This window comes from Heptranchias perlo, chromosome 6 (genome assembly GCF_035084215.1).
Source record: "Heptranchias perlo isolate sHepPer1 chromosome 6, sHepPer1.hap1, whole genome shotgun sequence".
NCBI lineage: Eukaryota > Metazoa > Chordata > Chondrichthyes > Hexanchiformes > Hexanchidae > Heptranchias > Heptranchias perlo.
The window spans coordinates 47,740,479-47,763,800 of record NC_090330.1 but is presented as its reverse complement, the minus strand read 5'-3'; the positions used below and the strand labels follow the sequence as shown (position 1 = coordinate 47,763,800).

The 23,322-nt window shown below is 41.3% G+C and overlaps 1 protein-coding gene across 8 annotated transcripts in view; it reads left to right on the top strand.

Moving 5' to 3' along the window:
• Positions 1 to 23,322, top strand: part of tenm4 (teneurin transmembrane protein 4) — a 414,166-nt gene that overhangs the window by 301,269 nt on the left and 89,575 nt on the right. For all 8 annotated transcript variants that reach the window (XM_067986263.1, XM_067986262.1, XM_067986259.1 and 5 more), the window contains 5 exons: positions 10,416 to 10,535; positions 12,168 to 12,429; positions 13,618 to 13,885; positions 18,348 to 18,491; positions 22,124 to 22,373. In XM_067986263.1, the coding sequence (XP_067842364.1) occupies positions 10,416 to 10,535; positions 12,168 to 12,429; positions 13,618 to 13,885; positions 18,348 to 18,491; positions 22,124 to 22,373 (1,044 nt within the window). The remainder of the gene's footprint in view (positions 1 to 10,415; positions 10,536 to 12,167; positions 12,430 to 13,617; positions 13,886 to 18,347; positions 18,492 to 22,123; positions 22,374 to 23,322) is intronic.

Here is a 23,322-nt window from a genome sequence, read left to right as displayed (position 1 = left end):
ACAACGAGTCATTTGTTTAAATTTTGTTAGACTTTTTTTTAGAAACCTTTAATTTCTCCCCAGCCAGGCAGTTTCCTTCAGCTGGAACATTCTTGGTCTTTTCCAGGACTGCCATCAATCCCAGCCACAAATGTTTGACAGGAAGTTTGCTTACAGTGAGACAAGCTGCTTTGTGTATTTTATTCTTCCTAGATGATGGAGCATCCTTTCACAGTAAGCCACTCCATCTAGCAGCCTAGCCAAGAACCTTTGAAGCTTGTTCTCACCAGGGATAGACAGACATGAGTAACCCTGGAACTTGAGCTTGTAACACACCGATTGAGAAGCAAACAATCTGTCAGTTGTGCTACTCAGCTGTATTTGTACAGTTTTGTTTTTATACCTGGTACTTTTTACTCTGTTTATTTTAAGAATGATGATGGATAGTAATGCATTAAGACTTGTACTGAGGCTGTTCCTCAGTCAAAACCTATAGTACATTTATCGCATAAATTACACAGCATGACAGCAAAGTGAATTATATTTTACTACAACATAAATGTTAGGATGCCTGTAAATTATAGTTAACAATGGACTCAAGTTTAACCTCAAAGTAATAATTCAATTTGTTTACCACTACATTCTGATTTACCTCTTCTACACTACTGGCTGTCAGCCTTAGCTTAGTGGTAGCACTCTCGCCTCTGAGATAGAAGGTCGTGCCCCATTCCAGAGACTTGAGCACATAATCTAGGCTGACACTTCAGTGCAGTACTGAGGGAATGTCGCACTATCAGAAGTGCCGTCTTTCAGATGACATGTTAAACCGAAGCCCCATCTACCCTCTCAGGTGGATGTAAAAGATCCCATGGCACTATTCAAAGAAGAGCAGGGGAGTTCTCCCGGTGTCCTGGCCAAAATTTATCCCTCAATCAACACCAAAAACAGATGAGGTGGTCATTTATTTCATTGTGTTTGTGGGACCTTGCTGTGTGCAAATTGGCTGCCGCATTTCCTATATTACAACAGTGATTACACCTCAAAAGTACTTCATTGGCTGTAAAGATCTTTGGAAGTCCTGAGGTCATGAAACAGTGCCATATAAATGCAAATTCTTTCTTCCTTTTTATCTTTTCAGCCTTGGTGGAGTCTTTCATTATGGGCTTTGGCCATCACCTAGGTTTCTCATGAGGAAAAAAGGTGATCATTCAGCATAATGTTCTGCCTTATTTCTAAGTTATGTGCAGACAATAGCGCCTTTATTACTGACCATATGTATATTCATTTCCAAAGCACATACTTGTACTTCACCTTATATGCACCACTCAGTGAGCAAACTAATTGTTCATAACAGTAGTTGCTACAGAGCATATCACATCAAATTAATCAAATATATATGAGAAACCGAGAACTCTAACTGGAACTTTGAAAACTGTAAAGTTCGAAAAAATCCATTGATGCTACATGTATTTAAATTAATCTATTTAAGAAGCCTTCAAATAGTTTATAACTTTTAGCATTTTGAACTTAAGATTATATTAAAAATGATGTATAAATTGATTAGATTTATATTCTAATTTTAATTTCTCGGTGTGAGAATCCAGTAAGCAGAATTTCAACCACACATATGTAAAAAAAGGATTTACGACTCCGGAGCTAGGCTGAGTGGAAAAAACTTGCACGTTTTCCTCACAGATAATATTATGTAAATATATTGGAAGAATTGATGGCAGGTGGATTCTTTGCAGTAGTATTTAGCATGTTTGCAATGTAATTGCTTTTAGCCAAGGTCTCCTGAAGGAAAAGACTGACTAAATTAGCATTAACTTGGGTTCCCAGGGATTAGGTGTATTGTGAGAAGCTGATCTTGCCTCCAGTAAGGACAAGTTATCCTATGAAAGGCCAGATGCTTACAAGACAGTATTAATTGTTTTTTGAATGGGGCAAATGTATATGCCAAGGGAGCTAGCAATTTGCAGATCTAATTGAGCAAAGGCATAGAGCCTCTGCTGCAGGTTACTTCTCCAAAAATGTTTGCTGAGCTAATATTATATGCCAGAAATGACAGAAGCTAAACTTAAACTAAACTGCTTGATTACTGTGACTTCAATTTATCCTTTAGGGATTTTTAAAAACAAAATTAAGGTGGTTTGGAAACTCCTGTTGGAGCGTTATAGGTGGGCAAGGTTTGATTAAAGCTTTTGAAGCCTAATGGAAAGTAAACCGATTTAAGCAGCAATTGAAGTAAAATGTGAAATTTGTTTGAAGAAAGTTCATAGTCTTGGTTGTGGATCACGCAACTAAATTCTGCATGATGTACAATGACATCCTATTAAAGTAGGCCAAATAATGGAAAAGTTCCAGCAAACCAGATTGGCATGTAGCAGGAATGACTATACCAGTGCTGCATTAGAAACTACTGAGTACACAATAAAATGCTCTAAACTATCACCATAATTAATCTTTCACCACCTCTTCCAACAGAATCAGAGTGTCCATTCAAATGATTATTTTTCCTATAAGCCAGGTTTCTATCATGTGGTTGTCAAGCTGTCTTAATTTTTGTATCCAATTTCAGTAGCATACTCGAACAAACAAGACTGCCTGGGTTTTGATCAGAGTAGCCTCATTCCAGCTAAGCTAATTCCTGGAAATTTGTTCAAAAACTCCTGTCACCATAATGAACAGGTGCAACAGTCTAAGTAAACAATTTTAAGTACATAATTTAAACTCTTAAACCTCTTTATAGTGGCAAAAGAAAGGCAGGTTCATTCTAACCTTTGGCTCTCGACCCAAGGAACGAGGGTTTAAACCTTTCACTAAAATTAGTGAACACAGAAAAATACAGGACCAGCTGAATCAGATATCTGTAGACACCTACTAGTATAAATTAGCAATGAATTTCAATCCAAATTAACAATATATTTTTACAATATCCCTGCTCCTTCCTGTGCTGTATAGCAATATTAGCTGGCTGCTTTATGAACAGGCAGTTCCACTCAATCCAACCCTATAAATATTTGAATACTGAGCCTTGCTTCAAGTGCCAGGTTTCAGAATAAACAAGATATTAGATAACTGATTGTGGGATAGAGCAGCTGATTGTTGTAAACAGATTGTTGGCTTTTATCCCTGACATTCATTGCAATAATACAATGACATCACGATTGACAAGATGGACAGTGAATGGCACAGAAATAAATCATAAAACCTATTAAAATCAGTTTGGCAAATTTTCCATTTTAGTATCTCCAAATAAAGAAACCATTGTAAATGAGAATTTTGCAGACAGGGCACAATTTTAAAAAGGAAAAGTGGGTGGGTGGGGACGGGGGGGCATTCACAGTCACAGCCATTTCGGACCTGCCTCAAACCCGCCTCCAAACCACCCATTTCCAGTTTTTACCAGGGTGGGACAAGGGCCGGACATCCAATCCGCTTCCAGGAGGTGGGTTGGTGATTAAAACCTTTCAAGGAGGCTGCAGGCCTCCATTTTTGCAGAGTTTCCAATTTCAACCCCTAGGGGCCAGGATTCCTGGGCCTTCTCTTTCACGCCACGTGAAAATAGGCAACTAGGCCCAAGACTGACAGGTAGGTGCTGTTCTGGCACAGCTAGTGGGCCTGGAAGAGCAGGAGTGCTTCCCCCAGGCCCAACAAGCCTACCTGCAGCGATCTCTCCCCCCTCCCCGATCTCCGACCCCGCTGCCAATGATCGCGGACCCCCACCCCCGATCCCTAATTCCCGTCCCAACAATTGCGGACCCCCATGATGACCCCGACGCCCTCCCCAACGATCGCGTACCCCCACGATCACCCCAGATCTCGACGCCCCTCCCCCGGTAACTGACCCCTGATCCCTCCGCCCAGTGACCCCCGTGCCAACCCATGCCCCGTGCCAACCCATGCTTCCCTCCGTGCTCATCCATGCTCCTCATGCCTCACCGCCCCCCCCCCCCCACCCCCGCCATCCATACAAAGAAAAACGTATATGAAGATTTATCTGAAGACGTCCTCTCCCTGGCTGGTCTCCCGTCCGACTAAGACCAGCCTGTCAATCAGGCCGGTCAGTCGGACGGGAAACCCACAAAAAAAAATAGAAGACATCCTTACGTTAAAATCGTAAGGACATCCGGGAAACCCATACTTCCGGATTTCCTGTCTGCAATTTGACCCACCCCACCGCCCCCTTCCCGGCTCGGAGTCAAAATCATGCCCACAGTATTTATTTAGGTCAGTGTTATTGATATCAACAAAAATGATTGTACGGGACTGGAGTTTTTAACTAAAAGTTGTTCTTTGTATTTTGAATGACATGTGTAACTTACAGTCTTGGACAAAAAAATGCCAGAATATTGCAGGAGTCAGCTTTTTCATGATTAGCCGTGGGCAGATCTCCTCACACAGCAGCATCTCAATTAACAGGAATAAAATATTCCTGCTTCTTCTACCAAATCTAAACTGGATGGTACTGCCAATTAGAGTAGAAACAAGTTCTGAATAACAGCACACAAGCAGTGATAGTACTTCACTGACACAGCACGTATTACCTTTATCAGAGAGTGACTACATGACAGTCACAGACAGACAGAATGACGTTCCTTCGCTAACGATAAGAGCACGACCCATTATGGTACTGAGCTATACAGACCAGGAAGGTCTCAAGTACATTACCCAGCATCAGGAAAAAAATGTCAGCCAGGGTTTCCAATCACTCATAGAATCATACAGAACAGAAAGAGGCCATTTGGCCCATCATGCCTGTGCTGGCTCTTTGAAAGAGCTATCCAATTAGTCCTACTCCCCTGGTCTTTCCCCATAGCCTTGCAGTGTTTTCCCCTTCAAGTATTTATCCAATTCCCTTTTGAAAGTTACTATTGGATCTGCTTCCACCACCCGTTCAGGCAGTGCATTCCAGATCATAACAACTCGCTGTGTAAAAGAATTTCTCCTCATCTCCCCTCTGGTTCTTTTGCCAATTACCTTAAACCCATGTCACCCAGTGATCCCTGCTGAAAAATGTGTGTGTGCGCATGTCAAATTAGAACAGGATCAGGTGGAGCTATGACGCCGCCACCCCAGTCAAATAGCTTGCTGATGCTCACACTGTAAGCACACAAATGAAGAACGGCCGCGTGAGTGAGGAATGCTGCTCTCGAACTGTAATCTTTCGTGAGTTGAAACCTTCAGGAGAAATGGGGAGATTGAAAGGCAAAGTAACATACTGGAGCCTAATTTTTGGAATCTTTGTTTTGCAATTGCATTGGCAAAATTCAAACTTTGGTGTTGAAAGTTCTCACTGAAAAGTAATGAAGAAATGAGTCCAATTGCATTGGCAGTAGCACATTTGTCCAAGGCCATATTTTGAGTCCAAGGGCTTTCTGTTCTCCCCATGCCTGCCTGTCACTGGTGAGAGTAGGTCACCAGTTTTCGAGTTGGGCTTCTAAATGAAGTGATGCCCTGAAGCTAGTGCTTCATGTTGGTAAGGAAATTTGCTGTCCTCCATTTGCAGTTCCTTCTGGCCTTTCATAGAACAACAATGACAGCAGGTTGTGGAGGAAAATCACAATTTCACCCTTCTAGTTGAAGGATGCATGAAGATAATCGTAAGAAAATGAGACTGCAATGTAAGATGGTTATTTTTAAATAAGGTAGAAAAATAGGATGACAAACAAAATGAGAAAAATACCAATACAGAGTGAAGATTCCAGAAATGTCATAAAACAGCATAATAATTACTGGAGTCCGTTGGCATGAAAGAGAATGTGCAGATCAGAAAAGGAATTCAAAATGCATTGAGATGATATGGTGGAGTAATAAGTTGCACCTTAGGTTGCTGGGACACAGCTTCAAACTCCCCCCTCAAACTGTTCAGTTGCTCATTCAGTCATTATGTGAAAGTATCAAGCAGAGCCAGAGGTTTCCCACAGAGAGAGAGAGTTAGAGAAGTGATGTCTGTGGACTGCTCTCATGTATTTGTCGCAGCTGGAAAGTTAAGATAGGGAGAGGGCCACTAAGCAAGATATGATACTGCAACAGCGGGAATACTGAATAAATACTTTACCTCAGTTTTCACTGACGAGGCTACAAAAGAGAAAATCACAATCGTAGAAGAAGTCAAGAGGGATATTGCAACAGTTAAGATATAAAGAAAAGAGATGCTAGACAAGCTAACCAAACTTAAGGAATGATTGCACAGTGTTCAGTTCCATTCGCAACCCCTCAAATAATGAAGCAGTCCGAGCCCGCATGCAGCAAGGCCTGGACAACATCCAGGCTTGGGCTGATAAGTGGCAAGTAACATTCGCGCCAGACAAGTGCCAGGCAATGACCATCTCCAACAAGAGAGAGTCTAACCACATCCCCTTGACATTCAACGGCATTACCATCGCCGAATCCCCCACCATCAACATCCTGGGGGTCACCATTGACCAGAAACTTAACTGGACCAGCCATATAAATACTGTGGCTACAAGAACAGGTCAGAGGCTGGGTATTCTGCAGTGAGTGACTCACCTCCTGACTCCCCAAAGCCTTTCCACCATCTACAAGGCACAAGTAAGGAGTGTGATGGAATACTCTCCACTTGCCTGGATGAGTGCAGCTCCAACAACACTCAAGAAGCTCGACACCATCCAGGACAAAGCAGCCCGCTTGATTGGCACCCCAAACACCACCCTAAACATTCACTCCCTTCACCACCGGTGCAGTGTGTACCATCCACAGGATGCACTGCAGCAACTCGCCAAGGCTTCTTCGCCAGCACCTCCCAAACCCGCGACCTCTACCACCTAGAAGGACAAGAGCTGCAGGCACATAGGAACACCACCACCTGCACGTTCCCCTCCAAGTCACACATCATCCCGACTTGGAAATATATCGCCGTTCCTTCATCGTCGCTGGGTCAAAATCCTGGAACTCCCTTCCTAACAGCACTGTGGGAGAACCTTCACCACACGGACTGTAGCGGTTCAAGAAGGCAGCTCACCCCCCACCTTCTCAAGGGCAATTAGGGATGGGCAATAAATGCTGGCCTCGCCAGCGACGCCCACATCCCATGAACAAATAAGAAAAAACAAGACCCCAGGCTACTCAAAGAAACTAGGCAGGAGATAGCATAGGCACTAGTATCCATATATAAAAATTCAGTAGGAAAAGGAATAGTGCCAGAAGACTGACGAACAGTAAATGTAATTCTTATCTTAAAAAAGGGAATGGGAACTAATCCAGAAAATCCGGAAAACTATAGTTTAACATCAGTGGTAGGAAAGATATTTGAATTGTTTCTAAAGGATGAGATAACAAAACATCTAGAGACAGAGAATACAATTAAAAATAGTCAGCATGGATTTCTAAAAGGAAGGTCATGTTTAACTAACCTTATTAAATTCTTTGAAGAAATAACGGAAATAGTCAAGGGCAATGCAGTGGATGTGGTATACATCGACTTTCAGAAGGCTTTCAATAAGATGCCACATAACAGACTCATGATAAAGGTCAGGGTGGGTGGAGTCAGGGGCCAGGTAACAGAATGGACTGAAACATTGCTACAAAAGAGAAAACAGAGGGTAGGAGTAAAGGGAAGTTTCTCAGACTGGCAGAAGGTGTCCCGCAGCTATCTGTGCTGGGACCACTGTTGTTTACCATATGCATCAATGATTTGGAACTTAGGAATTGAAGGTACGGTGTCAGAAATTACAGATGATAGCTAATAATATGGAGGACTCACACTAAAATACAGGAGGACATAAACAGGCTTGCAGAGTGGACAGATAAATGGCAAATGAATTTTAATGTAGCGAAGTGTAAGGTGGTTCATTTTGTAGGAGGAATATGGAGGCCTCTTATTCCTTGGAAGGTAAGAATAAATTAGTGGACCAAAGAGATCTGGGAATACAGATACATAAATCGCTAGATGTAGCAATGCAAGTTGATAAAGCTATAAAGAGTACAAAGCACTGGGGTTCATTTCATAAGGAATAAAATACAAAAGCAGGGAGGTAATATTAAATTGATATAGAACCTTGATTAGACCACACTTGACGTACTGTGTGCAGTTCTGGTCTCCATATTACAGAAAGGATATTGACGCTCTGGATGTTACCAGAGTTGAGAAGATGCAACAATCAGGGAAGATTAAACAGACTGGGGTTCTTTTCTCCAAGAGGAGGCCTGCTATAGCTCTTAAAAATTATGAATGGGTTTGATAGGGTAGACGAAGAAACTGTTTCCACTTGTGGCTATGTCGAGAACAAGGAGCATAAATATAAGATAGTCACTAACAGATCAAACAAAGAATTTCGGAGGAATTTCTTTGCTCAGGGAGTGGTGAGAATGCATGGAGGGCTTAAGGAGAGCCTTGATTTATACATGAGGGAGAATGGAAGAGAGGGATATGGTGGGGTGGGGTGGAAAGAGGTAATTAGAGTGGGAGTATACTTGTGGAGTATAATGAGTGGCATAGACCAGTTGGGTCGAATGGCCTGTTTCTGTGCAATAGATTCAATATAATTCTATGTAAGTGCTGTAGACCTGGGAGCAGACTACCCTTCAGCTGCCAGCTAGAAGAAAATGTGAGAAAAAAACATACAAAATATGAAAGATAAAAAGGAGATTTATCAACCAAATAATTCACCCCTTACATAGGTGAGAATATTAAAATATTAACTCAAAAGCAAAATACTGCAGATGCTGGAAATCTGAAATAAAAACAGAAAATGCTGGAAAAGCTCAGCAAGTCAGGCAGCATCTGTGGAGAAAGAAACAGGGTTAACATTTCAGATCGAAGACCTTTCGAACTCTGACGAAAGGTCTTCGACCTGAAACGTTAACTCTGTTTCTTTCTCCACAGATGCTGCCTCACTTGCTGAGCTTTTCCAGCATTTTCTGTTTTTATTTAAAATATTAACTTCTCGTTTGTTGAGGTACTGAGTAATGTGACATAAAGCTTTTCACTGAGCCATAAAATTTATAGAGATGACTAGCTCAGTGTTTTAGAATAATAAATCGATTATGATACAAATCAGTAATAACCGTGATCCACTGTTTTAAAAAAACACACCACATTTTGTTGCTCATCATGTTCCTGCGCTTCTCCCCTTATCAGGCTTCCCACCTGGATAGAATACAATGTGCTAACTTCCAGATGGAGTCAATCAAAGCAATGATAGACAAGGTCCAGGAGTTCACTTTTATTTTTCTCTTTTATAGACACCACCAGCTTTCAGTTCTGAGTGACAGCAGAAGTAATAATGAACTGGTAACATCTTCAATGCAGAAGACCTTTTCAAAAAGGTCTAAGTATATGCTCAAAACAGATTGTTAGTTTTGTTAAATAATGCCACCTTGCAAGGTCGAATAAGCTAGGAGACTTAAGTTTTGAACAGATACCATCTTCCAAGTAATATGGCATAAGGAACTCCTACTGAATTTCCTCATGAATTGTAAATGCTAACTCAAACATTATGAGTTACTTGTAGTTCATTGCCATGCATTACCAGGAAAATATGCATCAAAAGTTTAGTATCTTTTTTGCTGAAGCCTATGTGTCATTATTCTCATACCCATGGTGCTTTCCTATACGATGAATGTAATTTTCCTGGAGAACATCCTTTTGTACTGCAGTTTCCTTGTCGGGAGTTCCATTGCTCCGTCTATATTTGGCTATTAATACTATTACATTTAGCGTAAGTTTGGGACTATTTGTCTTATTTGGATGTGCAAAAAGAATACTTGAGAACATCTTTGTGGTGATGGTGGTTAGCATCTGAGGCCATCCAAGAATGGTTTAGAAAATATCTCATTTGTGCCAGAAAACCATTTTTCTTGGAGAAAAGACATGAAACACCGAAGTAAATATGTTTGAGGCAGTTTGCCTGTAATTTCCGTGAGGGTTCTACTGACGGTCCATTGTAATTCTGATGGAAGATCGGCGGAAACCTCAAGAAACACAGTTTATCTGGGGTCTCCACCAGTGGAAATTCTACCCTGGATGTATCTAAACAGTACAGTTGAAGGAAAGCCAAGTTATGTTTCTATATTGACCTGCAGAAGTAAAAAAAAAATGCAAAATTAGAGGATTAGGCATCTTTTGTTTTTATCATTTTTTGGGTCATGAACGTCGCTGGCAAATCTGGAATTTATTGCCTATCCCTAGTTGCCCTTGACAAGGTTGTGGTGGGCCGCCTTCTTGAATCGCTGCAGTCCATATAGTGAAGGTACTCCCACAATACTGTTCGGTAGGGAGTTACAAGATTTTGACCCATTGACAATGAAGGAATGGCGATATATATCCAAGTTAGGATGATGTATAACTTGGAGGGGAACTTGGAGGGCACCTGTTATATTTATAATCTGAAGCTGTAAAATGTAAGATTATAGTAATATATATATGTGATCATTAATATATAATTTCAATATTTTATTTCTGGTGTTTGCAGCCACACATGTGTGATACGAGGTCAAGTAGTGACTGCAGATGGCACCCCTTTGGTTGGCGTTAATATCAGCTTTGTCAACAATCCCCACTATGGTTACACCATCAGCCGGCACGATGGCAGGTACTAAGCTTTTCATAGACGAATAATTCAAAGATCAGCTTTTTATACCTTATTGCAAAACAGTTAAACTTGAATGATGTTGTATGATGCTTATGTTCCCCCCCCCTTAACCAAAGAGCAATTTGAAGGGTTAGTAGTGAAAGGGTAAGGGAGTTGGCAGACAGTGCCAGTGCCACCTCCCTTCAGGTGCTACGAATGATAATTGTGGGTGACTTGGTGCTACCCACTCCCAGAAGCCTATTCATCCTGCCTTCAATACCCCCAGGAGGGTTTTGAACAAGTGAAGATGTCTGTTCTTTTCCTATGGCTTGCTACCATGCCCTGCTGCCCTCTGGGCACAGATGGCAATTGAGTATTCATAATTCTGTCCAAGTTTAATAAAAATATTGGTAAGACATGCAATTAAGTAATTTGAGAGAGAAATGAAAGACCTAAGCAGTGTTCCTGTCTTACCTGCTTGCCCACCTCTCCCCCACCCCCCGCCCTCGCCACAGAAGAGCGCAGGCAGAATCGTGCATTAAAAAGGCTTCACAGAAGACTGCTGCTGTTTCAGCTGTTTGCACTGGTTTTTACACCAATGTATATGCAAATGAGCAGACCCTGGATGCTTGCACGTATCTCACTCTAGAGACTATTGGCGGACGCATCACTTTTATTAATGGAACAACAGTGGTGTGAGTCACTTTGAGGAAATTCTAGGTGTCGGGAATTTCTTTGAGGCTTCTCCCATTTTGCTACCATAAATTTGATGGAAAGCCCATTTACAGGTGTAAAGAGGGTTTCAGCTAAAGTTAGAGCAGGAGAACAGAGAAGCGCCATGGGAATTCACCCCCATGGTGTTTGCAGTGCTCGTTACACACACCTCTGACCTGGATTTCAAGCAGCAGGAAATCCAGATGATCAGATCCACACAGAGCAGCTATAGTTAGTGATATCTCACATTGAGAAAGAAACCAGTCTAGTGCACCTTGTCCCACAGCAAACATGCCAAAAGGGGCAAAAAAAGCCTCAATTGTGACCTCATCTTACTCCAGGTAACATACACAGCATATTGTACTCCATACATCAGACAAACTGTAAGCAATACCATGGGACATCCAGTATTTTATATTCAATATAAATATTAAATGAGGCAATACTTTAAAGTACAAATGTTTCACTAGTTGTGTCTGAATGTTTTTCGTGCTTTGGTTCTTTGGTACAAAATAAGTCTGTTCTCCCAAGATTGCACATTAATATAAGTGTCTGAATATCACTTTATTAGAGGTGCCTACTTCCTGATAAACAAGCTTGACCTTTACCTGCTGCATCTTTTACAGGGTAAAAGTTGTCTAGAAGTTGACAGATTCTGTTATGGGTAATTTTCCAACTTGATAATCCTGGCAGGAGCCTCGCCTGTCAGCAACATGGATCAGAAATTTATGCACACATACTGTGTATAGTTTTCTGTCCATTTAAATTGATGGTTAGAAAATCATGCACATTGTGCACCCGAATTTCTGATGTGCGCTGGTGTGGCGATCCCTGCCTGCTGGCAGTACAAAGTTGGAAAATTACCCCAGTAGTGTTGCTTTATACAAAGTAAATCTTCTTGTAAAAACAAATTGTCTTGTTCTGTCCTCCAAATACTAGCTTTGATTTGATGACTAACGGAGGGGTCTCGGTCACGATACACTTTGAGCGCTCTCCGTTCATCACTCAGGAGCATACACTCTGGCTGCCGTGGGACCGTTTCTTCGTCATGGACACTGTCATCATGAGGCATGAAGAGAATGAGATCCCTAGCTGTGACCTGAGCAATTTTGCACGTCCCAATCCAATTGTCTCACCTGCACCATTAACGGCATTTGCAGGTTCCTGCCCGGAGAAAGGCCCCATCATTCCTGAAATACAGGTACCGTGTCAAGAAGAATTTGCTCCTCCGCTTTTATTCATCCTTAATGTTTACAAGGAACGCTGCAGTGAAAATTATTATGGGATAATTTCACCAATGTGCTAGTAAGGTGAACACACGAGGCATCCTCTTAAAACTTAATATTTCTAATCAAACAATGAAATACAGGGGTAAATATTATGATTTAGTGCTTTTGAAGCAGAGCTTTGCATGATCGAAGCATATTAGAAATTCAGCCTGATGTACAGCCCACATGATTTTCCATCCGGATGGATTTTTTAAAAAAATATTAAATAGAGGCATGACTACAGAAAAACATGAAAAATAGCCTGATATTCTCTTAAGAAGTTGACTAGGTCAAATTTAAATGCAACAATTAGAGGGATTTGATGACACAGGGGGATGTGCATTGCCCTTTCATCTCTAAGACCTGGGTTTGAATCCAGCTTAGACTATTGGAATGTAAGTCTCTTCTCTCTGCTAGATTGCTGGTTCTAAAGTCTAATATGATCAGTCTCAATCTTTTCCTAGTGGCTAGAGGTTCATGGCACGAAACTGTCCAAACTTTGTGCCAATTGGTATTCTCACTCATTAAGGCTGTGATGGCTCGTGTGAGGAAGAATGATCCAAAACTTAACAGCATTTAGTTTAACCATTACTTTTCAGTACTGCAAAGAATAAAGTGATGGACATTCCCACAGAATTGCAAATTGTGAGTAATACAAATGCATCACACCGCCAGACCCTGTTTTTACGAAGAAAAGTACCAGCACTCTGAGACAGGGGAAGATTAGAAACTTGTTGCAACTAATTGTAATATTGCCACCCTCCTGCTACGACTGAAGGGAAAATTCAGGTGACTTTTTAACAGGCTCATTCCAGTGCTGCATTTGAGCCAACCGCTAGTAGGTACACAAGGGCTGCCTGAGTTTTATTTACCCTGTGGGAAATGCCTGGCCATCAATAGACATTCAGAGAAATGAAACCCTCACCATGTGGAGAATCAAAAGCACAAGACTTGCATCCTCTCATTCCGTGGCACAATGTATTGGAGGATTGTGCTACCAAACTGCCCCAAACCTCTGTCTTTAAAAGTTCCCCGTGCAGTCCTAAAGAATTGTGACAGAATGCTACATTGTTTTTTGATTTATTATTTGTTACAGTTTTTTCTACCTTTTATGTTCACAGGTTTTACAAGAGGAGATAAATATCCCAAGTAGTAAAATGAAGCTGAACTATGTCAGCAGCCGCACTGCTGGCTACAAATCGGTGCTGAGGATTAGTCTTACCCACCCCTCCATCCCATTCAATCTAATGAAAGTACATCTCATGGTGGCTGTGGAAGGACGACTCTTCCAGAAATGGTTTCCTGCTACCCCTGACCTATCTTATTATTTCATCTGGGACAAAACTGATGTCTACAGCCAGAAGGTTTACGGGCTGTCTGAAGCATTTGGTAGGTTTCGTCATGTAACAGACATCTTTTGTGTTGATTAACAGAGGAGGTGATTGTGATGTAGAAAACTGTATCTGTAGATTGGCCTGGGATTTAGTCACACTGTGAATCAACTTACTATAGTCGCAGATTTTATAAGAACATAAGAAGTAGGAGCAGGAGTAGGCCAATCGGCCCCTCGAGCCTGCTCCGCCATTCAATAAGATCATGGCTGATCTGATCCTAACCTCAAATCTAAATTCATGTCCAATTTCCTGCCCGCTCCCCGTAACCCCTAATTCCCTTTACTTCTAGGAAACTGTCAATTTCTGTTTTAAATTTATTTAATGATGTAGCTTCCACAGCTTCCTGGGGCAGCAAATTCCACAGACCCACTACCCTCTGAGTGAAGAAGTTTCTCCTCATCTCAGTTTTGAAAGAGCAGCCCCTTATTCTAAGATTATGCCCCCTAGTTCTAGTTTCACCCATCCTTGGGAACATCCTTACCGCATCCACCCGATCAAGCCCCTTCACAATCTTATATGTTTCAATAAGATTGCCTCTCATTCTTCTGAACTCCAATGAGTAGAGTCCCAATCTACTCAACCTCTCCTCATATGTCTGCCCCCTCATCCCCGGGATTAACCGAGTGAACCTTCTTTGTACTGCCTCGAGAGCAAGTATGTCTTTTCTTAAGTATGGACACCAAAACTGTATGCAGTATTCCAGGTGCGGTCTCCCCAATACCTTATATAACTGCAGCAATACCTCCCTGTTTTTATATTCTATCCCCCTAGCAATAAAAGCCAACATTCCATTGGTCTTCTTGATCACCTGCTGCACCTGCATACTAACTTTTTGATTTTCTTGCACTAGGACCCCCAGATCCCTTTGTACTGCAGTACTGTTATCAACCCTTGCTGATTTTCATTTTTTCCCCTAATATCTTTACCATTTCCTTTCTTAGACCCAGCCCCCATCCCAAAATTTGCCCCTTTTAAAATTCTTGAGACTTACTCCCGAGGGCTGGAAAATGTCCATTCTCCGTTGTCAATAAATCAGAGAGAGTGAGACAGGTGGATTCACTTTCCAGTTTGCTCTCCCTTTTCTTGAGGAAGTGCATTATCTCTCTTGGCATTAGTCCTGTCACTCTTGGTAAAATCAAGAACTCACCGGATGTTAAACCAATGAAGAAGAACCCACATCGTAGCATTCCATGGCGCAGTATGTTTGTGTATTAATGCCCTGTGATACCTGCCCACCCACCTCAACTATTTCCTTATTTGTTTTCTAGCTCTCGATTGTTTTTTCTTCTTCTACATAAAATAGTTTCTACTGGGAAACTGAGGCTAATCGCCAAATGAGGCCAAGTATTTTAGTCAACTAATCTGACCTCAATTCCCCTCTACAATATATATGCAAGTGCATCATTCTGATTTGCCCCATTAAAATATTGAAGAAAATGAAAGCTTCGATGAAAAGTGGCTCCATTTTACATTTAAACACATGTGGTGTGTTTCATGCAAGTATCAATCATAATTGAAGCATTCTCAGTAGAGTTTGAAAGCGTGCTCAGAAGCTTGCAGGGTTGTTGACAGGTATGATTAAATACTATTTTCTTGTCACACCAGTGAGATGCTTCCTCTAAATAGACAGTGCAATCAAAACCCCTGTGAAGGCAGAAGAACAGACACTGTAAAAAGTGGCTAACTTATTTGATGGTGGTTTTATTGAAAATGTGTTCATCTCAAAGGTTTCCCTGAGGATGAGATTGAAATGAAACCCGCTGATTGCAATTTCTTATTCATTGTCACTTTTTGGACTGTCCAGTATTTAAATCACTTCTGTCACTTCCTTCAGCTCTCATATTGTCTGTACAATTTTAACAATTACACCTTCATGCAGCTGGTGAAATGATAACAAATATCATCTTCAGCAGTCAATCAATTCATATTTGTGATGAAATAAAATCATCCAAAATTGAATAGCATTGCGTTCATGCTAGAGCTTCTGCAGAAATCATACTTTTAACTTGACAACAAGTTATAAAATTTATAAGGTGAAGTTAGTGAACAATTTAAAGGGCCTAAAAATAAATGACTAGTTACAGTATGTAAACACACCACTGATAGAAATTGCTGTCATCAGAGAAAGCACTGAAGCAGCCGAGAATGCTGTACCTGACGTGGTTCCAAACTCATTATTTTTAATTCTGGTATTACAAATAAATATGAATTGCAAATCTAACACTTTACCTTGTTACACTTTTCTCCTCGCCAATAAGCATCACTTTCTTTTGTTTTGGTGAAAAGATAGACTGTTGAAGGGAAATAGTTGAGGTTTTTTAGACCTGCCACTGTACTACAATAGCATCTTTGCAATAGCTACTTTATTTCATACATGTTTGTGTTGGATCTCACAAGTTTGTCTCCAGATTTTATTCCAGTTTTATTCCTCTCTGGATTCTGGACTTAGTTGTCTTAGTAAATGTCTCCTGGGAAGGGTCTGAGAACCAAACTTATTTCCTCACCACTCCTAGGTGAGATGCTACCTTGGTAAGCTACAACCTAAAATGGATGAAACATTTTCCTCTCTCAAATTTGAGTGCCAGCAAACATAAAATACCATTAGGACTAGAGTGTCCTAATGTCAAAATTTGCAGACACCAAATTAGGTGGTATAGTTAATACCGAGGAAGACTACAACAAAATACAGGAAGACATTAATAAACTTGAAGAATGGGCGAGTAATTGGTAAATGAATTTCAATATAGATAAGTGTGAGGTGTAACATTTTGGTAGGAAGAATAAGGGGGCCACATATTGCTTGGATAATAAGAGTCTAAATGGGGTAGAGGAGCAGAGGGATCCAGGGGTACACAAATCACAAAGTAACGACACAGGTTAATAAGGCCGTTAAAAAAGCAAACCAAGCACTGTGGTTCATTTCTAGAGGGATAGAATTGAAAAGAGGAGAGGTTATGTTAAACTTGTGTAGAACCTTGGTTGGACCACACTTGGAGTACTGTGAACAGTTCTGGTCTCCATATTATAAAAAGGATAAAGAGGATAAAAAGGATATAGAAGCTGCAAAAAAGATTTACAAGGATGATACCAGAACTGAGAGGTTATACTTATCAGGAAAGATTGAGCAAGCTGGGGCTCTTTTCTCTAGAAAAGAGAAGACTGAGGGGTGACCTGATAGAGGTCTTTAAGATAATGAAAGGGTTTGATAAGAACATGTAGAGAAGATAGTTCCATTTGTGAGGAGATCAGAACTAGGGGCTATAAATATAAGATAGTCACCAATAAATCCAATAGGGAATTCAGGAGAAACTTCTTTACCCAGAGAGTGATTGGATTATGGAACTCGCTACCACAAAGAATAGTTGAGGTGAATAGCATAGATGCATTTAAGGGGAAGCTAGATAAACACGAGGGAGAAAGTGATAGAAGGATATGCTGATAGGGTTAGATGAAGTAGAGAGGGAGGAGGCTTGTGTGGAACATAAAAACCGGCATGGACCTGTTGGGCCAAATGGCCTGTTTCTGTGCTGTACATTCTGTGTAATTCTATGTAAGTGTTAATGTTTCATTATTCCCGTTAAAACCTACTTCACTCCAGAAAGAGCACCGTTGTGTAAACCCTCATTATATAAAGGTTTGATCCTGGTATGGAAGCATCACTGATGACTGGTTAACAATTCCCTCCCTTCCATCACAACTAGGCAAAAGAGGACACTGAAGTGGAATCTCGATGTTTGTATTGCACGGTTGCAAACAGAATAAAGAAACCCTGAGTTCTGAATTATACTGAGTGCTTAAGGCTAGAATTTATTGTTTGCATATAGTGTGTGAATAGTTGACACATTCATCTAACATTCCTCTACTCTCCACCTCAATGGAAGCATTAACTTGCTTATTTTATATGGGTTAATGCCTCCTTTAAAATAGAGAGCACAGGAATGTCTTAAGAATTTGTGAAATGCTTGCACATTAATATTGGCAGCATTCATTTCCAGGATCAAATTATTTAGGTTTGTAATGGTGTAGCCGTATGGATGCAAAGAACTATATGAACCAGGCAAGAGGTAAACCTGCAGAGATGAGATCAGAGGACGAACATAGTGCTTTACAAGTTCAGTCTCTTTCAGAGGTAATATTGTTGATTATTATGCAGACACATATGCCACTGGTACCTTGAATAAGGCTGCTAAATCTTGCTTCATGTGTGTCCCTTAATAAGCATTTATGAGAGGTGCCCTTTTTCGTCCTATCTGAACCAGATTCATACTTAGGTCTCCCCAAGTGAAGGACCGTATTGGTATTAGTTCATTGCAACATCTGGCCCTATAACTTCAAAGTGCCTTTCTGACATTTACTCAGGCTAATTTAAAAAGGAACTTGATTTTAAATAGATTGGCAGGAATAGCTCTTTCCATAATGCACATCAGTTTAACCTATTTTTGATTGTACCCATGCAGTGTCTGTGGGTTATGAATATGAATCATGTCCTGACCTGATACTGTGGGAGAAACGTACAGCCATTCTGCAAGGCTATGAGATAGATGCATCTAACCTGGGTGGATGGACCTTAGACAAACACCATGCCCTCAACATACAAAGTGGTAAGTAAACAGTACATCAGTCATTGCAGTAGCATCTGCAGAATAAATATCAGATTCAGCCCTTTTACATGCTTAAAATTACATATAGAAATAAAAAGAGAAAATGCCAGAAATAAACAACAGATCTGTCTGCATCTGAAAAGAGAAAAGTTAGATTAATGTTTTGGGTGTGGAATAGGGGTCACACGTGAAGGGCCAAGACCAAAACGTTAACTTGTCTTTTCTCTTTACCTGCTGCGTATTTCCTGTGGTGGACCTGCTGTGTATTTCCAGCAATTTCTGTTTTTATGTTTCATAACTATTTATATGTACATAAAAGGCTGGATTTTCCCACCTGTTTCCCCCCAATTTTGGGAAGTTGCAAGGCAGTTGGGAGGGGAAACGTGACAGGGAAGTTATTCGACCAGCTCCCTTGTGCCCTTCACCACTTCCAGGATTTTCCATCAGAAGTGACACCGAATGTTTGGGTAGGCATATTTCAGTGATGTGCCAATGTCAGGAATACATGCTCCTGGCGTCCAGCTTTGTAAAGGTGGTGAAGGGGACTTTAAAAATTAATGGTCCATCTTCCTAGATGGAATTGATTAAAGAGCAATCAATTGCACTAGACAAGAGAAAAAAAATTGGAAAAAGTGTAATTTCCTGCAGCAATGGGGGGTGCAGGCCACGGTACACCATGCCATAGCAGGTGGTGCAACCGTTTCCCCTTCCCCTCATCCAAGGCAGAAGACCTAGCAGAAGTAATAGTGCCACTGGGAGGCCACCAAAACTAAATTTAAAGAAGCCTGACCCCACCCGATTGGAATATCTAGGCCGTGAACTTCAAATCATTTTATCAAACTGAGCTGATTTGCACTGCTATATTAAAATAATACTGGGGAACAATGGGGCTAAAAATCCTTAGCATTCCAAATCAGGTGCAATTCGCCTATTCTCTTGCTTTTTGTTCCCCTGCTTGACCACTTGCTCAACAATGCAATGGTATTGCTCATGGTTACCCACCCCTGTATCCCCGAAGTTGTGCTCAGCACAGGCATTCAGCACTGAATAATGATTGGACAGTTTCAGATGCACAGGGGTTTCCTGCTCCTCTGCCTTTCCTTGCCACCCTATGAATGGTCACCTATTTCCCCTGCTCCTGACCTCTCTCTGCCTTTAGGATGACCACTTCCTGGAACTTCCATTTGCAACCTTGGCATCCTATTTGACCCTGAGATGAGCTTCTGACCACACATATGCCTTCTTCCACCTCTGTAACATCGCCCGTCTCCGCTCCTCTCTCAGCTCATCTGCTGCTGAAATCCTCATCGGTGCCTTTGTTACTTCTAGATTTGACTATTCCAATGCTCTCCTGGCCGGCCTCCCATCTTCCACCCTCCATAAACTTGAGCTCATCCCAAAACTCTGCTGTCTGTATCCTAACTCGCACCAAGTCCCGTTCACCCATCACCCCTGTGCCCGCTGACCTGCATTGGCTCCAGTCCGGGAACGGCTTGATTTTAAAATTCTCATCCATGTTTTCAAATCTCACCATGGCCTCACCCCTCCCTGTCTCTGTAACCTCCTCCAGCCCTTCAACCCTCCAAGATCTCTGCGCCTCTCCAATTCTTGCCTCTTGCGCATCCCCAATTTTAATCGCTCCACCATTGGTGGCCGTGCCTTCAGCCTCCTAGGCCCTAAGCACTGGAATTCCCTCTCTAAACTTCTCCGCCTCTCTACGTCTCTCTCCTCCTTTAAGACACTCCTTAAAACCTAACCCTTTGACCAAGCCGTCTTACTATCTCTTTATGTGTCTCGGTATCAAATTTAGTTTGATAAAACTCCTGCGAAGCGCCTTGGAACATTTTACGACGTTAAAGGTGCTATATAAATGCAAGTTGTTGTTGTTGTTATGTTCCAGGATGTTTTCCTCCTTCTGTATGGAGAGGAGTGTAGTCTGATCATACTTGATCTCAGCAATTTTCTGCTCGACCAAAACAATCTTGCAACACTTCATGCATGTGCACTCCTCCTTGATATCTTGTGGAACCAGAAAGGCTATAGATAACTTCTTGGGTTCAACGGCTTCAGTTTCTCCCTGAAGTGGTCATAGCATCTTACTTCTATGGGGGATGACTCACACTGCTCTATATCTACTTGTACAATAGTAGAATTCAGGGACATTACAATAGTAACCCCTTGTGATCTGAGCCAGATATTTGCGTCTTTTGCACATGTCCTGCTTCATTCTCTCCAAAGGTGAACCAAGCTAATATTTGGTGAGGTGACGCTTGATACGAATTGTTAAGCTTTGTTATTTCACAGGTGAATGTACACAACAGCCGTAAGGATCAGATTTACTTCATTCAATCAGTGCAACTTATGTTCACGTAATGATACAAAATAAAGAACACACCAAGCCATCCAATATTAGTGGATCATCTTACTTGACTTTTACTAGAGGTCTTCTAACTTCATCCAGCATTTGTAGTTTTATGAGCCTGCTTCAGCAAAGGCAGTCAAAGCTTTCCCTCTAACAAAACCTAACTGCCCACATGTGGGGTTTTATTCACCTCTCCCTGTCCCCATAGGAAGTTGGGACTTGATTTCTTACCCTTCCTCTGTCCATGGGTTGACAAGCTGAGGTGCTAATCAAACCTGCTACCATGATCCCTTTGAAACTGGCTTTGTGTTAAATTCCAACCCCCCGTCCTCAATGTGTTAATGCATGTTGGAAGCCCTTGGAATGAGTTAACAGATTATTTATTGTTTCCAATCATCCTTGGTAACTGTTTCAATGTCTGGTCTTGCTATACATGTGACAAATACTTGCAGCCTGTGACCTTCCTTTTTAATCCCATGTAAATGCATTTTGTTTTTAAACCCCAACACAAAAAGAACCTTTTTTATCCAAATCCTGTCTGTAGAAATTGGTCAAAAAATCCTGAATTTTATGTAAGAAAGTCTTTACTGTCAGCATTTAGAACCAAAGTTCCAGCTTTTTCATAGGCTAACCTCTAGTAATAATCGTGAACAGTTCAGTTCTGTCTATACTTCACATACTCAGCAGCAAGTGCATCAAATAAAAACTCACATGAAGCTCCAACTATGGTAACATGTCTCGTCATCTGCAAACTTGATTTGTCTGAAGCCCAAATACCTATATCACTAAAAAGGTTGCTCTATAAGTTAGCCTAGACCTTGCAATCCTTGTAAAAGCAGAAATGCCAGAAATGCACAAGTCAGTCACATATGAAAGCAAAAAAGTAGATTAAGGTTCAGTCCTAATGATGGGACCATGTAATATAACCTATCCTTTTCTTTCAAATGCCGACTGACTTTTTGCCCACGTCTAGCGTTTTCTATTTTTGTTCCTGTTTTCCAACATTTGTATATTTCTTTTTAGCTTGACATCCCTAATGTTTGACACCAGGAATTTTGCTCTTGAACATTAATACCAGTTATAGTCATTCAAAGAAAAATAATCGGTGAAATTCATGCATGCACATCAATCAGAGCTCAGTGTTGTAATAACAGATGAGCTATTAATTGATAAAGGGATTTGACGTAGGTTAAATGCATGTTCTATTCCAACTGTATTTGCTGTCCCATATTTTGTAAAATATAAATATTAACCATCTATTTTATTGCAGGTATCTTGCACAAGGGAAATGGAGAAAATAATTTTATATCCCAGCAGCCACCTGTCATTGGAAGCATTATGGGAAATGGTCGAAGACGTAGCATTTCCTGTCCAAGCTGCAATGGCCTTGCAGCTGGTAACAAACTCCTTGCGCCAGTTGCCTTGACGTGTGGATCGGATGGAAGCATATACGTTGGTGATTTTAATTACGTTCGTAGGATCTTCCCCTCAGGCAATGTCACAAATATACTGGAATTAAGGTATGGTAGTTTTAGGCACTGATCGAATTCATGTAAGCTCTGTGATGTTATTCAGTCACAAAAATGTGGTTAAAATTAAGGTAACAATGTCCTAATAAGGTTGGCATTGTGGGCGAACTAACATACTGCAGCACAGAATGGTGGGAAATATGTTTGCATTAGTTTCTCAGATTAGGCAATGCCAGTTGGATGATTAGAGGAGGGGGAAGAAGGGAACTATTAGAGTGGTATTGGCTCATGAGCAATATAGAGAAGGGCTTAGGAGCACATTCTCGGCCACCTACTTGTTTGAGAACAAAGTGCAATATGGAGAAACCTGAAGAGAATAAGGTACAACAAAAATGAAAATGATTTTTTAAAACACTGCATTAAAACTTAATGGGCTAGAAATTGGGCCGTATAGCGTCCATTTTGCAGGCGCTACGTGGCCTTCTAAGGGCCAAAATGGCGTGCAGATTGCGCGCGCACGACATGCACCAGACACCATTTTGGTAAAGGCGTTTGCGCACGTGCAGATAACAAATGCCAGTATCATGTAAAGTAGGGGGAATATGTAGTAGATCAGTGAGCAACGCTGATTTAAAGGGCTAGACACCATTTTGGTACTCAACACTCCAGCCAACGAACTTTCTTAACCACAAACAGCTGAACATGTCTTAGATGGCCTGGAGGACCCCCCTCCCATCAGTGCTATTTAAAGGGATCATGCAGGTGTAGCAGGTTAGTGGCTGTATTACTGCTTCTGGAAGCTTCCTATCCTTGGATAGAGTTGCTATAGTCTATAAAGAGTGGTTAGGCAGGTCCTGCATTACTATTGGTGTCATTTACAACAGTGTGCTGAACAAGATTCCTGGCAACCATGGGTTGCCTGCTACCGCTCCCGCTGGAAACAAAACATGACTGGGAGCATGCAGAGAGGCAACGCAGAGCAGGTCATACTGCAAGGAGG